Consider the following 16,960-nt stretch of genomic DNA (forward strand, 5'->3'; position numbering starts at 1 on the left):
TTCACACTTATTTAAGAACTTAGATGGAACTGCTGAAGGTTTTTAAAAAGGTGGAGACAACATTTGAGATTTCAGGAAAATTATCTAGACAGGCTGTAACAGGGATGACCTAAATCAGAGAGAAAGAAGTGAATGAAAAGCAGAAGAGCTAGTTCAAGAACTTTTTTTCCAAACTCAAAAAGATAAAAGTTATAGAGGCTGGTAACAGTAAGTGCTGAGGTGCAGGGTCAGAACAACCTTAGGGGCAGACACCTTGCTTCACTTAGCACTGTACTCTTGGGAATATATAGCAACCAGCACCTAATTGGCCCTTACACATTTCTTGATGGAATTAAAGAAGCAGCCTGTTTTAGGTGAGAGAACAGTCCAGAGGCAGAAAATACTTTATTGAAGATTCACACTGATACAACCCGAACACTAGTACGTATGTATAAATTTTTAATATGACAAACTTCCCTTATAGCAACAGCAATCCATTTGAAGTTGAATGGCAAGAATTTGAATTGACACAGAACTGTAAGTGCTGAAAGCATGATAAAGATTGTTACTTATGGAACAGAAGAAAGTCAAAAATTCTGGATTTTTAAATAGTGATTAAAAAAAAAAAGAACCAAAGCCAGAAAATCTAGTTTAGCCAGAAAGAGATTTAATGTACCAGTACTACAAAATGAAGATCACTCACTCACTGCCAAGTAATTTTAATGTTCAATGACTGTCCTACCTTCACATGATGGGTAAGGGCATGAACCAGACAATTCCCAACAGAAAGTTAGCATACAACTCGAATAATGACTCAAAAGTTTAAAGTTTTACCTAACATTAGGATAATCACCCAACTCTATTTGGTTACTAGTTGCCTACATCTTTTTTCATCCTTTTGCTTCAATCCATGTGTGCCTTGGATCTCAAGTGAGTCTCCTGTAGACACAATACTGTTTGGATCTTGTTCTTTTCTTTACCTCTACCTTTTAGTTAGAGAATTTAATCCATTTACATCTAACAAAATTATTGATAAGGAAAAACTTCTGGCATTTTTGCAGTCAAAAATGTCATAAGCCAAAAAGTGTTGCAAGACAAAAAAGGGCATCCAGTATTATATAAACACACATATACCAAACAATAGTGCCCCACAGTATATGAACAAACAGAGAGCTCTATAATAACAGGTGGAAGACTTCAATGCCTCACTTTCAGTAATGAATAGAGCTAGTTCAACAAGGAAACAGAACTTGACACTATGAAATCAATGAGACCTATCAAACACATGTACAACACTCAATCCACAACAGCAGAATACATTCTTCTCAAATACACATGGAACATTCTGAAGGATTACATTAAGAGTAAAACATATTTCAACAGATTTAAACATACTATGTCTTTTCCAACTACAATGGAATGAACCTGGAAATCAATAACAGACAAAAGCTACAAAATCCACAAGTGTGTGAAAATGCTCTTACACCTCAGTGAGTTAAAAAAGAAATCACATCAAAAATCAGACAGTACCTAGAGACAAATGAAAATGGAAAAATAACAAACATAAACTTACGAAATTCAATGAAGAGTGCTCAGGGGATATTTGTTAACAGTACATATCTTCATTTTAAAAACTCTCAATAACCTAAATTTATACCTTATAGAACAAGAAAAAGAAGAAAAAGTGGAAATGTAGGAGGAAATACTAAAGATTAGACCTGAGGTAAACAAAATTGAAATAGAAAACAGTATAGAAAAATGGACAAAATTAAGTTTCTTAAAAATATCAACAACCTATAATCCCAGCACTCAGAGGCTAAGGTCAGAGAGAGTGAGTTGAAGCCAGTGTGGGCTATATTTTGAGACCCTGTCCCAAAAAAAAAAAAAAAAAAAAAAAAAAAACACCAAAAATCAAAAAATTTTACAAACCTTCAGTAAAGACTGACAAAGAAGGTCAAGTGCAATGGCTGACACCTGTAATCCCAGCTAATTGGGAGGCAAAGGCAGGAGGATCATGATATGAGGCTAGACCAGGCAAAAATTTAGCTAAACCCTACCTCAAAGTACAAGCTGGGTGTGGTAGTACATGCCTGTCCCCAGCTATGTGGGAGGCAAAGGTAGGAGGATTGTAGTCTGAGGCTATCCCCAAGCAAAAATACAAGACCTTATCTGAAAAATAACTAAAACAGAAAGGGCTGGGGCATGACTCAAGTAGTAGAGCACCTGCCTAGCAAGTGGGAGGCACTGAGTTCAAATCCAAGAACAACAAAGAAAAAGAAGACACAAAATAACCAAAATCAAAAGTGAAAATGAGGACATTACTACTGACCTTACAAAAATAGGTCTATAAGAGAATACTGCAAATAACTGAATGCCAACAAATTAAATAACCTAGATGAAATGGTAAATTTCCCAGAAACACACAAATTTGCAAGTGAATCAAGAGGAAATAGAATATCTGAACAGATCTATTACAAATCGAATAAACAGACTGGGTAAGTAATCAAAAATCTCCCAAAAGAACAGTCCAGGACCAGATGTCTTCATTAGTAAATTCTATGAAACATTTAAAGAATTAACAACAATCCTTCTTAAAGCCTTCCAATAAATAAAAGAGGAAGGAACAATTCCTAACTCAGCTTATGAGGTCAATAGTACTCTGATATCAAAGTCAGACAGAGATCCCATAAGAAAACTATAAGCAGATATCCCTTATGAAAAGTAGATGATTTTCAAACAAAACACTACCAAAAAATCCAACAGCATAATGAAAGTATTACACATCATGAACAAGCCGAACTTATCCCAGGAATGCAAGGGTGGTTCAACCTAAGAAAATCAAGTCATGTAAAGCACCACAGCAATATAATAAAGGGAAAATGCTGATGATCACCTCAATTGATGCAGGAAAAAAAAAATGTATCAAAATCCAACACCTTTTTATTTAAAAACAGGCACACAAAAAAGTCAGAGAGATAAGAAGGGAATTTCCTTAAAATGATAAAGTGCACTAATGAAAAACCTACAACTAATATCCCATTCAATGGTAAAAGACTGAAAGCTTTTCCCCAAAAATTAGAATTATGAAAAAGATATCTAATTTAACTACTTAATAACTGCTATTTAATGCTGTACCAGAAGTTCTAACCAGGGCAATTAGACTAGAAGAAATAAATGCCATCAAAATTGGAATTATGTAATTCAGAAATTACATGATCCTACATAGACAAAATTCCAAAGAATATCCCCCCTAAAAAACCCTTACTATAGTTAATAAGTGAATTCAGTACAGTTGTAGGGTAAAAAGCAGCACAAACTAAAATCCTACTTGAGTTTCTGTATATGAACAGGGTACAATCAAAAAGGAAAATTAAGGAAAAAATTCCATTTTCAATAAGCATCCAAAGAATAAAATACTTAGAGATAAATTTAACCAAGGAAGTAAAAGAGTTGTTATACTGAAAACTACAAACTACATTGTCAAAAGAAATTAAAACACATTCTAAATAAAAAGAAAAGGCATTCTGTACTCATGCCTGAGACAACATTCAGAAGAACTTAATGTGCAGAAAGCTATATTAATTAATGCAACCTACATATTCAATGCAATCCCTATATAAATTCCAGTAGTATTTTTTTGCAAAAATTAAAAAGTCAATCCTCAAATTTGATAGAACTAATAAGGGATCCTGAATAAGCAAAACAATACTGAAAATGAAAAACAAAGTTAGAAAACTTACACTTCCTGATTTCATAACTTTAAAGAAGTCCCACCAACCAAAACAGTGTAGAACTGGCATCAGAAAAGATGGACAGACCAATGGAATGTAATTGAAAAGTCATCTACACCCAAATGCTTTTCAACAAAGGTGCCAAAACAGCCTCTTCAGCTGTGATGATACTCACACAGACAAAACAATGAGACTGGACCCCTATCTCACACTATATACAAATAGTATATGAAAATTATTATTCAATTGTCAATTAACAGTGACAAATATAAAAAAAATATAATGTACATTTAAAATATAAGTTTATATATATAATGTACATATAAAATACAAGTTTATATATATAACTACATATGAATAAATATACATTATTTAAAAGCTAAAGCCATGAACTCTTACAAAAAAAACAAAGGAATAAATCTTCATGACTTGGATTTGGCAAGGCATTCTTAGATAAAATGAAAATAATAAAATTGGTTTCCACCACAATTTCAAAATTTTTTACATATCTACAGAAAGTGAAAGGACAACCTATAAAACAGAAGAAAATATTTGCAAATTATTTATCTGATAAAGATATACTTAACCAGACTACATAAAGAACTTCATAAGACAACTACCCTAACTTAAAAATGGACAGCAGACATTTCTCAAAAAACACATACAAATGACCAAACAATGAAGATTTTGAACATTATTAGTTGCTAGGGAAATACAAATCAATATCACAATGCAGTAACATTTCACATATAGTAAAAAAGTTAAAATTTTTTAAAGATGGAAAAGTAAGTGTTGATAAGGATGTAGAGAAACTAGAAACTTTGTACATTGAAGGTAGAATGTAAAATAGCTCACACAATGTGTGAGTTTGGCAAGTTCTCAAAAAGTTAAACCAAAGCCAGGTGAATCCCAGCTACTCAGAAAGCAGAGGCAGGAAGATCTTGAGTTGAAGGTCAGCTTAGGCAAAAGCAACTGTGAGACTGTCTTAAAACTAAATCAGCTGGGCATGGTGGCTCATGCCTATAATCCCAGTTACTTGGGAAGCAGAGCTCAGGAGGGCTGAGGTTCAAGGCCAGCCTGGGCAAAAAGTTAGTGAGATTCCCTCTCAATCCATGAGCCAGGTACAGTAGTGTACAGGTACACGTACACAGGAGGCCATGGGTAGGAGGACTGCCATTTGAGACTGGCCTGGGCAAAAATATAAGACCCTATCTGAAAAATAACTAAAGCAAAAAAGTGCTGGGGATGGGGGGGCATGGCTCAAGTGGTAAGGCACCTGCCTGTAAGCATGAGGACCCAAGTTTAAACTCCAGTATTGCCAAAATACATTTAAAGAAAAATAAAAACAAAAAGGCTGGGAACATATCTCAAGTGGTACAGTACTTGCCTAGCATGCACAAGGGCTTGGGTTCATTCCCCGGTACCACAAAAAAAAAAAAAGTCATGCCCAGCAATTCAATGCCCAGGTACATACTCAAAAAAAATTAAAAACAAGTACCCAAAAAAAATATATGCACATGCATGTTGTTCACAGCAGCACAGCAGACTATTCACAGTAGCCAAAGTGTAGAAGTAGCTGAATGATGCCCTTCCATGAATCAATGGATAAACTGTGGTAAATGCATACAAGGGAATGCCATTCAGCTACAATACAGATGGTCCAGAACACTCTATGCTAAATGCAGTCAGTCAAGACAAAAATGGTCACATACCATATGATTCTATTTATGTGAAATATTCACAATAGTAAAACTCACAGAATGTAGAGCGGTTGTTGTCAGAGCTGTGAGAGGGGGAATAAAGGGTAAATGCCTGCTGGGTGGTCTCCTTTTGGAATGACAGAAATGTTTTGCAAATTAGGCAAAGCGGTAGTTTCACTGCACTATGAATGATGACAATGAATTGTTCACTTATAAAAAAATGCAACCACTAATTTCTTAATGAGTTAAAAGTCTATATATATGCTACAAAAAATGCAGTTCAAGAGTACCGTAAGAAAAAAGATCTAATCCACCTATGTTATTCCTTCTATCCACACAATATAAAATTATTCTTAACTATTCTCAAAATTCTTGAGGAAAAAACTTAAAACCTCTAAATCACAAATCATTAGGTTAAATGGATTTATTCATCTTTTAATAACAGCTCCTTTCACTAGTCATTTAATTTCTGTTCACACTTTAATTCTTTGCATACCCAATTTAATAATGAGAAATTAGGTGGGATAGCAGTGAAAGGTGAAATTTCATTAAGATACTAAAAAATTTGCCCAAATTTAAATTTCAGAACAAAAAACCAAATATAAACATAGAGCATAAGCCCATACCTGTTGCAAATAACATTTCATAATCATGGGGAAGGGTTATTTCTCACCTCACTGTCTAAAAAATCAGAAAGGAGTTTTAGAACATTCTTGGCTGTAGCTGTCTCTTCAACTTCTGCTTCTGGCTCATTGTCACCATTGATTTCTGCACCGTCACACTGAAGAGACTTGACTTTTTTAGTTTTAAATGGTTCAGTCCCAAACACCATCAGTTGGTCAAAGATTGCCTTTAAAGCACTTATTTTTATTGTGACATCATCAATTTGCAAAACCTAAATTGAGACATCCCCCACCAAAAAAGTTCAAATAAAATAATCAAATATTAATGACAGTGTCAAGGATACAGAAAAAATACTTTACAGAAGTATGATTAAAATTTTAATTAAAAAAGAAATATATGTATCTATGAGCAATATTTCTTAATTTAATCTTTGTAGTAAAATCCTGGACTAAGTCTAGTTGAATTGTGTTATTTGTTCCTTACACTAAAATAATATTTTCACCTATGGTTTTATCACTTTTTGTAAGACCCAGAAAAACTATTCAGTTATATTAAAATTGTTTTGGCCCATCTATCAAGAGAAAAACACTACATTATAACCAAGGAAAAGCATTTGTTAAAACATCAATACTCTTCTAGGTTACCTAAGTTGAACTAAATACAATTTTTTCTCTTACTAGTTCAACAAATTCTATAAAAACGAATGAATCATAAAACCCACCAGTTTAAGCATATCTTGAGTTTAAAAACACACACCAAATTTCAAAGCCATTAAAAAAAAAATTCAATATTTCCATGATGAAAGATTACCTACATTCTTTAAGTTTCATTTTAAAATGAATACCAATCATCTATAAATTGGTCAAATTTTTGAAATGAGATGAGTCAAATTTTCAAAATTTTGAAGGAAATTTCAAGAACACATCTATACATATTTTCTGAAGGAGACCTGTAACTATGCCAAAACCAATTGCTTATAATAATATATTGCCTTGAGTGCTGTGTGCAGATTGCAAACATGCTAATACCTCACCAGCAACTTGGTTTTCCTTATTCTATGTCCCCTACTCAGCAATAGCATGTTATTTTCACAATGGACACACAATGCTCTCTTTTGCCACCTAAATTTCCAGGAAAATTCCTTGCAGCTTTTTCATTCCATTATATTTGGCAACACCAGAGGCTAGACACTAGAGATTAAAGGTGTGTAATTTTTCAATTTAAGATAGATTCAGATATTTTTAAAAACAGATATCCAGAAGTCAAGGAGTTTGAAAGTCAAATGCCTTCCATTGGTGCTCTGACTCAATCCCCTCTTGCCTTCTAAAGAATACTATTCCAGCACTACTCTCAACTTTATATTACCAATTTTTTCCTTTCAGTGACTCATTCTCATGTATACAAACATGCCTTTAGCTTCAGATCGAACTTTGACTGAGCCACACTACCAGCACCTCAGGGTCACTAGCTTGCAGACAGCCTATCTTGGGACTTTGCAGCCTCCTTTATCATGAGAGCCAATTCCCCTAATCAATTCCCTCTTGTCTGCCTATCTGTCTATCTATCCATCCATCCATCCATCCATCCGTCCATCCTATTGGTTCTGTCTCTCTAGAGAAGCTTAATATTCTATCCTTGTCACAATTCCAATAACCACAACCCAGTCCAAGCCATCACCCTTTTTTCCCTGATTTCCTCATTGAATAACCTCCTTACTAGCATGCCTACTTCCATACTTATACCTCTACAGTTAATACTAAGGATCTGCAAACTATGGCCCACAGGCCAAATCCAGTCTACCACTTATCTTTTGTATGGCATCAAATTAGAAATAGTTTCTTTTTATATTTGCAAATGGTTTAAAAAATATTTCACTATATGTAAAAATTATACAAAATTCAAATCCACTTATGTACTATGGCTGTTTTCACACTATTATAGTCTTTGGTATCTACAGGTACCTGGTTCCAAGGAGATATACACTGAAGAAAAACTTTAAATGCTCAGGAAGCATGGAGTTTAGTACTCTAAAATTATTCAAATTTACCTATACGTACGTGCAGTGGATCTAAGCATACATAACTTAAAACCACATGGAGTAGGCTACATTACTGTAGAAAAATTAATACTGCTTACCAAAAACTAGATCTTATTCCATGCTGTTTATCTTGAATACTGTGGATACTTGATTTGTTTTTCCAAAAATGCTACCCAACTTCTTCTAAATACATGCTACCTTTTAACAAATCTAACATTTTCACGTTATCACTTAAATTAAATCTATTAACGCTTACCTTGTTTTTTGGGAAGATTTTCACAAAATTAAGGGCAGGGAAACATGCAGCAAATCACAAAATGATTTAAACACAACTGACTATAATGCAGGACTGACTGAGAGCTTTTCCTCATCAACTGAGATGCATAATGCACACACAGAAATTCAAAATTTTTGTTTTTGAAATTTCTTTTCATTTTTTTCCTTTTTTTTGGACTATGCTGAGTTAAAACCACATGAAATAAACTCCAGAATAAGACAGGTATACTGTAGAACAGAAGAGCTCAGTGGTTGAAATGGGCCATATAGTCCATAAAGTCAAAATATTAACTCTGGTCCTTCACAGAAGTAGTTTACAAACCCTGCCTAGTCTATCTACAACAGCACTGTACCCAGTCAGATCATTACAATCCTCTACGCAAAACCTTCCAAATTCTTCCTGCCTCATTCACAGTGGAGACTAACATCTTGACAGTCTGCTCTTAGAAGACACAGATACCCTCAAACTCTTCCCAATTATCCTCCACGTCACTTAATCTATCCTAACCATGTCCTCCTGCTCCTCAAACACACACAGCAAAGTTCTACCCATTGGTCCCTTTCCTATCCTTGCAAACCCAGATATCCCCAGGGGTTGCTCTTTCTACTTCCCTCTTTTATGAGCCCAAATGTGGATGGATTACTGAGTCCTTCCTTAGCTAAATCATCCCTCCTACTTTTCTCCCTCCTATTCCTGCTTCTCTGCTTTATTTTTGTATCTGACATTTATATACTTATTTAATTTTCATCATGTTTTCCCTACTAGAAAGTAAGCTCAACTAGCATAGCAACTTCCACCTTGTTTTTTTTTACCACCCACCCACCATATTTTTCAAAGCCTAAATCAGTGCTAGCACATAATATGCACTCAATAAATATTAGCTATATGATTCACATTAATAAACAAGCCTAAATTGACATTTCATCTTTTTTCTACATTTTAATAATTGGGTGCCTGTCCACAATCATCAATAAGCATTGGAAAAAATTCAGAATATTAGCATTATGACCAGAGATAAAGGGAATTTCAGGAAATAAATTAGAGATTTTTGTCACAAAATAAATCCTACCTGTAATAGTAACACAAAGTGTTTACTTGCAAAATCCTGATTCTGAAGTCCACAGCATCCTAAGCATAAAATAGCCAAATTTCTTATGATAGGATGAACACTTATTATTCCAGGAAGAATCTAAATGAAGGAGAAATTAAAACAATTTTGACCAAAGCAGGAAATTTATAATAGTGCATTAAAATCAAGGTCAAAATGATGATGTCCACATGGTTTTACAGCTCTACTTCATCTCCGCAGACCAGTAGGTCAAAGAAGTAATTTTGCAGTTAAAAAAAAAAAAAAAAAAGGGGAAATGCTAAATTGCTAAAACTGATTCCATGGATTTTCAATGTCCATAGAACAAGAAATCCCTTAATGTGATATATTTTACCCCTGATAGTCTATCCCCATCTCATCTTTTTTTTTGTGTGCGTCAATACTGGGGTTTGAACTCAGTACCTTGCGTTTGCTAGACAGGCACTCTATCACTTGAACCCCAATACAACCCCTTTTTCCTTTAGTTATATTTGGGATAAGGTTTCACGTTTATGCATGAATTATCTTGGACCATGATCCTATTTACATTTCTCCCATAAATGGGATGACAGGCATGTCACCACACCCAGCTTTTATTGCTTGACATGGGGGTCTCACAACCTTTGACTTTTGAGGCTGGCCTCAAAATTGCAATCATCCCAATTTCTGCTTCCCAAGTAGCTAGGATTGCAGGTGTGAGCCACCATATCAGCTTTCATTTTTTAAACCAATTTATTGTTGTGGTGCTAGGGTGCTAAGGATCAAACCCAGGGCCTCCCACATGCTAGGCAAGTGCTATTCCACTGAGTCATTTCCCCAGTTCCTCTTTCAATCTTTAGTCATAGATTTTTATCATTTAAAATCATTATGAGGCTGGGGATATAGCTCAGTGGTTTAGTGTTTGCCTCGCATTCATGAGGCCCTAAGTTCAATCTCCAGTACCACACATACATGATTTGCTATTCTTTGATTATAGGACAAGACATAAAATACAAGTAGAAAGTAAAAAACATTACTTTTTACTAAATATATCTGCTTCTCTAAAAATAAAACTAAATTCTAATGATTGAATAGAATCTAGTTTGTAATCAAATACTGTAGAAAGTTATAAAGTAGTTTTCTCTACTATGTTTAGAAATTAACAACAATCCAAGAAATCAGATTTTACATCACATTAACTAGCTATTTCTCAATTTTCCCAAATGTAAACAAGTTGGGGAGAATCCTCTAAGAGCTTAGATATAGTCAGAATTAGCTTTGAATGAGTAACACCATCAAAAATAAGAAAGAGAGAGAAAGAAAGTCCCAGGGAAGGGCTGGGGACTTGGCTCAAGTGGTAGAGCACTTGGCTGGCAAGCACAAGGCCCTGAGTTCAAACTCTACTACCACCAAAAAAAAAGAAAGAGCAAAAACTTCCAGCTACTTGGAGGCTAAGGTGGGAGTACTGCTTGATCCCAAGAGTTTGAGGCCAGACCTGTAAATAAATAGGCAAGACTCCATCTCAAAAACATGGAAATAAAACCGACAAAACCAAACCTCTCACCATTACTAACTGTTGCCTCTAGCCACATATGGCTAGTTAGCACTTGAAATATAACTAGCCCAGAGTACAATGTGCTATAAAACTTAGTATAAAAAAATGTAAAATATCTTAACAGTTTCCATACTGAATAAATGATAAAATAATACTTAGATATATTCAAATAAAAGCGTGTTTGGTTATATTAAATATATGCTAATATATTAAAATTAATTTTACCTTTTTAAAATACTGCTATAGAGAATTTGTAGTGACATATGGTTTGGTTTGCATTGCATCCTATCAGAAAGTGCTATTCTAGAGTTTTGCAGTACATATATTCCAATGTCAGTATAAAAGGAATTCTCTATAAAGGTCAGGGACGGTGACACACGCCTAATGTCCTAGCTACTTAGGAGATGGAGGTAAGAAGGATTGTGATTCCAGACCAGCCTAGGCAAAAAGTTAGTGAGACCCTATTTGAAAACAAACTAAACAAGGGGGGGGGATGTGCATATTTGTGCATACACACATGGGTACATACACACACACATGATAAGAACTGTGGCACAAGACACTAAGGCAGGAGGACTACTTGAGCACAGGAGTTCAAGGCCAGCCTGGGCAATGTAGTGACAAGACCCAGTGTCAAAAAAATAAATAAATAAAATATTCTTTATATGTTTCAGTATCTCCTCTTATTATTCAAAAAGTGAAATATTTTGCACTTCTTTCCAATATAAAATAATTTTCTCAAACGTTTTAAAAGAATAATTATAACTTACATAGTAGGTCCTTTATATATACTATTTAATCTTCGCAATAGGAAATAGCCCCATCTATCTATCTTTTACCATCTGTACTTATTAGATGTTTAGAATAATATTTGCATTATTTTGAACCCTAATGGACACATTTTAAAATGATGGGACTAAAATAAAATCTCAACATACCAAAGATTCAATGATCCCATTCATGGTTGCACTTATACCAGTTGAGATAGACATCTGCTTCAACAGTTCATAGGACAAAATAAGACACTTCTGAAGTGTTTCCACATCATTCTAAAATAAAAGACAAAACATTCAGCATTAGTAAGAATGGCTTCTGCCCATCTCTTAAATATCTGTTTTCTAGGGCTTGCAGACATTTAAGACATCAGGGCTTAAATGAGATCTAGGTATCTGTGAGCTAGACTTAAATCTCAGATTCGTATATGTATTTACTGGAATATGTTACTCTTAGATGCTCCTCAGGCTCCTCAAACTCAAAATGTCAGAAACAGAACTCTATATTAGGTAAATCTGTCTTTCTCTAGTACTCTTTATATTCATGTCACCACTACCTATCCAGCTGCCCAAAGCAAAAGACCTAGGCTATACTCCTGTTCTCCATTACTAATCCCTAAATGCCTCTCAAACATGGCACTTCCTTCTATATCCACGGTCATCTTGTTCGCACTACAGTCATTCTAAGCCTACATTACTATAATAGTTTCCCAACTGTTATGCCTATCTAGGCTTTTATCACTCTCCAATCCATTTCCTTAACAGTAGTGATCTTTCTAAGACAGTATACTCATCCTGCCATTTAAAATACTAGTAGTTCACCATGATCTTTGAGTAAGACACAAATCTTTAATACTGTCAATGCAAGGCCTTACATGATCTGGCCCTTAATTTTTCTTACAATTTCTCTCTTACCTCTCCCCTTTAGTTCTTCTTTAATCATATGAATCTGAAGTTTTAAATCACAACAGGTATTCTTTAACCTCTGGACCATCACACATGTTATTCCATTTGTCTACATTCCCTTAAAAATTCATCAAGGAGATACTGCACAGGGTACATTAAAAGTACAACTCTATAGCCAGTGTACAGGTTTGACTCCTTTGTCATTTACCACATCAGTCAGATTTTGGACAAGTAACTAACTTACCCTTGTAAAATGAAGATAATAACAGTACCCATCTCATGGGGTTATAGTTAGAATTACATGAACTCATATTTGTAACATGCTTGAAAGAGAGACTACCATGTGGGTAGGGGATGAGAGGGTATTCCTTAACTGTTAGCTCATATTATTCATGATGGTTCATCTTCACTGTCAACTTGACTGGACAGAGTAGTGTAGGGCATTAGTAAAGCACACCTCTGGTCGTGTCTGTGAGGGTGTTTTATTAACTCATGCGATGTTATGATCCTAAAGGCTGGAGACAGATAAGGGGGGATAGGAGAAAGCCAACCAGAAGCTAATCATGATATAAACTGCTCTGCTTTGCCATGCCCTCCCCACCACGATGGGCTGAAACCTCTCAAACCATGAGCCAGAATAAATCCTTCTTTAAGTTGTTCTCTCAGCTATTTTGTCACGACAATGACAGTATAACACACTATTTTTATTCAAATCTCAGATTAAAACATTTCCTCTTCTAATGAAACCAATGATACTATCTAGATTAGATACCTCTCCACAAAACTTCTATAGTTCCCTGACCACATCTACTATACTGTGCTCTAATTGTAATACAATAGATTTATAGCACTCAAATAGTACAAAAAGACACAAAATGCTCAAAGCAAGTCAATTAAAGATAGACAACATTTATGTAAAAAAAAAAAAATTAGGGGGAGGGGCACAGATAGGAGTAGTGCCAGGCAAGCACTATACCATTGAGCTACATCTCCAGCCCTTGTTTTTTTTAAGGCAAGATTTCACTTTGTGACTTAGGCTGGACTTAAACCACAATTTTTCTGCCTCCTAAATGGCTATAGGCATGAGCTATCACACCTGTCTCAATATTTTCTTAAATCAAAATTTTCAGATTATATTTTTAGTTTCCACTTTAAATTTGCTTTCCAAATATCAAAGCCCATAAAGAATCATAGACTTTGCAAATAAGCTACTAGCTATGAAAATAAATTCAGTCATTCTCACTGGGAAAGTGAGGTGCTAACACTAAAGATTTCAGTGGCTTGAGAGGTTGAGCATACAACATAACATATGAAACCCTCTAACATAGCAAATGCTCTACTTGGCATTCTCTTTAGGAGAATACTCTAATCAGCACTCCCAAAATCAAAAGTACAAAGGCAAAAGTCTAAAAAAAAATTTGAATTAAAAGTTAATATCAAATATATTGAGACTGGGCATTGTGTAATCTTAGCTACTTAAGAGGCAGAAATTGGGAGGATTGCTGCTTGAGGCCAGCCCAGGAAAAAATTTATAGAGATTCCATCTCAAACAACAAGCTGGATATGGTGTTTGTAACCATATCCCAGTTACAAGAGAGGCAGAAGTAGGATTGAAGTCCAAGGTCAACCCTAGGCAAAAACACAAGCCCCCATCTAAAAAATAGCTAAATCAAAAGAGGGCTGGGGGAGTAGCTCATATGGTAGGGTGTATGCCTAGCAAGCATGAGGTCCTGCATTCAAACACAATATCAACCCCCTCCCCCCAAAAAAGTGTGTGTATGTATGCATGTAAATTGGTACCATTCTATCTTATATTAAAAGAAGTTTGTAGAGAATGAAATATTCTATTTAAGATACTAATTTATCAAACAAGTAGGTTAATAGACTACTAAAAAGCTTTAAATGATACTAGGTATCAAGACTTACTAGTTCATTGAAAATAACAAAGCTGCCTAGCTTTTTCTAAAAAACATTAAGAGTAAGCTTTAAAAGCATGCATATGACACCATTATCATAGAAACTTGTTTCCTAGCAGCAGAAAGGTCATGTATTGGTCTTCCACAAGAGAGAGAATGGTAGAGGCTTTCTTAAACCATTTTAGACAAATAAATAAAACTCAGAAGTGAACCACTAGTTTCCCTCACAAGGAAAGAAAACTTCAAGATTCCAGGGATTTGCATGATAAGGGAGCAAATATAGTGCTACAATAATTAATGTTAATTAAGACCTCTTTCAAAGTTCAAAAATAGAATGGAACAGGAAATTTAAAGAGAAAAAAGGAAGCTGTTTTCATTTTAATTCATGTTGCTCTTACAAATCCTTCCAAAGTGAATAGATTCTCAGTTTTATGAGTTAAAGAAAATATTTAGTTTACTTGAGACAGTAACAGCTAAGATTTATATGAAAAATTACCCATACCTTCTCTGTGTGGACATCTTTAATTTCAAGTTGCTCTGTCTCTTTTGACAGCTTTATTTTGGCATCTTCCAATGCTTTTATTTCTTCTTTTAATTTTGATGCCTGATTAAAATCTTGTATGGTAATGCAATTTTCCAAAGCTTCTTTTGCTTCAATAAGTTTAACTTTTATTTCAGCCATCTAAAGAAAGATAAAAATTGGTCATTCCAACACTAGAAAAAAATTACTAATATGAAAGTCTGAAGCAAACTCAAGAGTACTGACCCAGAATTTAAGCAGTCTAGCATATACAAACTTCCTGAAACAGATCAGTAAGCCTTGCAGACTGACATAATCTGGTAATATTTTAGATACCCTTACATAATATTTAACCAATAATTTGACTTTGTGATAAAAATTTCAAAGTTGCATAGCAAGAAGTAATAGCTTTCCACAACTACATTTCTAAGGCATTTCTTTAATGTAGAAGAGACTCACCTTGAGTTCTTTTCTTCTTGCATCAGATGGATCAACAGCAACAGTAACAATGGGTGCACGAATCTCTGAGATAATTTCTGTAACCTGATATCCAAAGTTATAATTCAGAGTACAAGCTTTAATATTTGTCCTATAACAGCAAATGACACCAAACTGCAATACAAAACTCCAAGTAGCATCTGCCATCTATTGAATAACTGAATAAACTATATAGATAAAAGTAGCATATATTCTGTTTGCTAGACAATTTTAGAACAAAAGACTGAACAATACATCTAACTAAAAACTAAGATTAAATCTGGACACAGTGGCTCACACCTATAATCCTAGCTATTAGGGAGACAAGGCTTGGGAGGATCACAGTTCAAGATCAGTCCAGACAAAAAGTTCTGGAGCCCTCATCTCAACCAAAGAAAAAGCTGGGCTGGTGGTAAGTGCCTGTAATCCCAAATACATGGGAAAAGTAAATAGGAGGAATGCAGTCCAGGCTGAGCAGGGCTTAAACATGAGACCCTATCTCAAGAATAACCAAAAACAAAAAGGGTGGGGGGCATGGCTCAAGGTGATAGAGCACCTTCCTAGTAAGCATGAAGCCCTGAGTTCAAACCCAACACTTGAAAAAAGTTAAAGAAAAACCAAAATCATTTCAAAGAAAGGTACGTAGGTACAAAGAAGGTAAAGACAAATCATCCCTCATATATCTGAAAATCAGAAAAATGAATTATGGTGCCTAAAATTAGACATTATAACATAGAATTTTCTGCCTAAAATCCTCAACTCCTCCTTTGCTCAGTTCTGTGGGAGTTAAATAGAATATCCTTTTATTCTTCGTTGGGGTACACAATACATATATAGTGACCACATAAAGAAGGACTTTCCTTTCAGAGCCACTTGGATACTGGAGTTGGCTGATTCAGGAAAAGACTGCCATGCAGGTGAAAGTACCTAAGCAGATGCTGGATAACCATTAACTGGGACATGCTATAGAAGGGATGCATGTAAAAGTATGTACATACAGGGAGCAGGTAGAAGAAATGATCTCTGAATAAACCTATTCATGATTACATGATTCTATGAAAACAATAATACAGATCTCTCATTGGCTAAGACAGAAAAAAAGTAACACTTTTGGAAGTAGCTGGTAAAGTTTATTTCTACATGTACCAAGCACTTTGTGGACATTATCTCATTGAATAATAAAAGGTAGGTTTCATTGTTATTTTGCAAATGAGTAAAAAAAGCTGGGTAACTTACCCAAAGTCACAACCCAGGTATATGTGACTTGATTCAGCTCTCGGCACTCTAGTACCCAGTGCCTCATGGGCAAAACCTCATTCCACTTTCACCTCCTCCCAAACCTGTTCCATTTCAAATTGACTGAACACAATAGTGTGCACACTAAAAAGAGGGAGATAA

At 34.9% G+C, this 16,960-nt stretch overlaps 1 protein-coding gene across 1 annotated transcript in view; it reads right to left on the minus strand.

The window, feature by feature from the left end:
• Ncapg (non-SMC condensin I complex subunit G) overlaps positions 1-16,960 on the minus strand; it is a 40,042-nt gene that overhangs the window by 6,914 nt on the left and 16,168 nt on the right. Inside the window, exons 10-14 of the mRNA XM_020170178.2 lie at positions 15,545-15,628; positions 15,068-15,247; positions 11,909-12,019; positions 9,419-9,538; positions 6,084-6,305 (exon numbers count right to left, since the gene is read on the minus strand). Coding sequence (XP_020025767.2) covers positions 6,084-6,305; positions 9,419-9,538; positions 11,909-12,019; positions 15,068-15,247; positions 15,545-15,628 — 717 coding nt within the window. The remainder of the gene's footprint in view (positions 1-6,083; positions 6,306-9,418; positions 9,539-11,908; positions 12,020-15,067; positions 15,248-15,544; positions 15,629-16,960) is intronic.

The sequence above is a fragment of the Castor canadensis genome, chromosome 9 (genome assembly GCF_047511655.1).
Source record: "Castor canadensis chromosome 9, mCasCan1.hap1v2, whole genome shotgun sequence".
Lineage (NCBI taxonomy): Eukaryota > Metazoa > Chordata > Mammalia > Rodentia > Castoridae > Castor > Castor canadensis.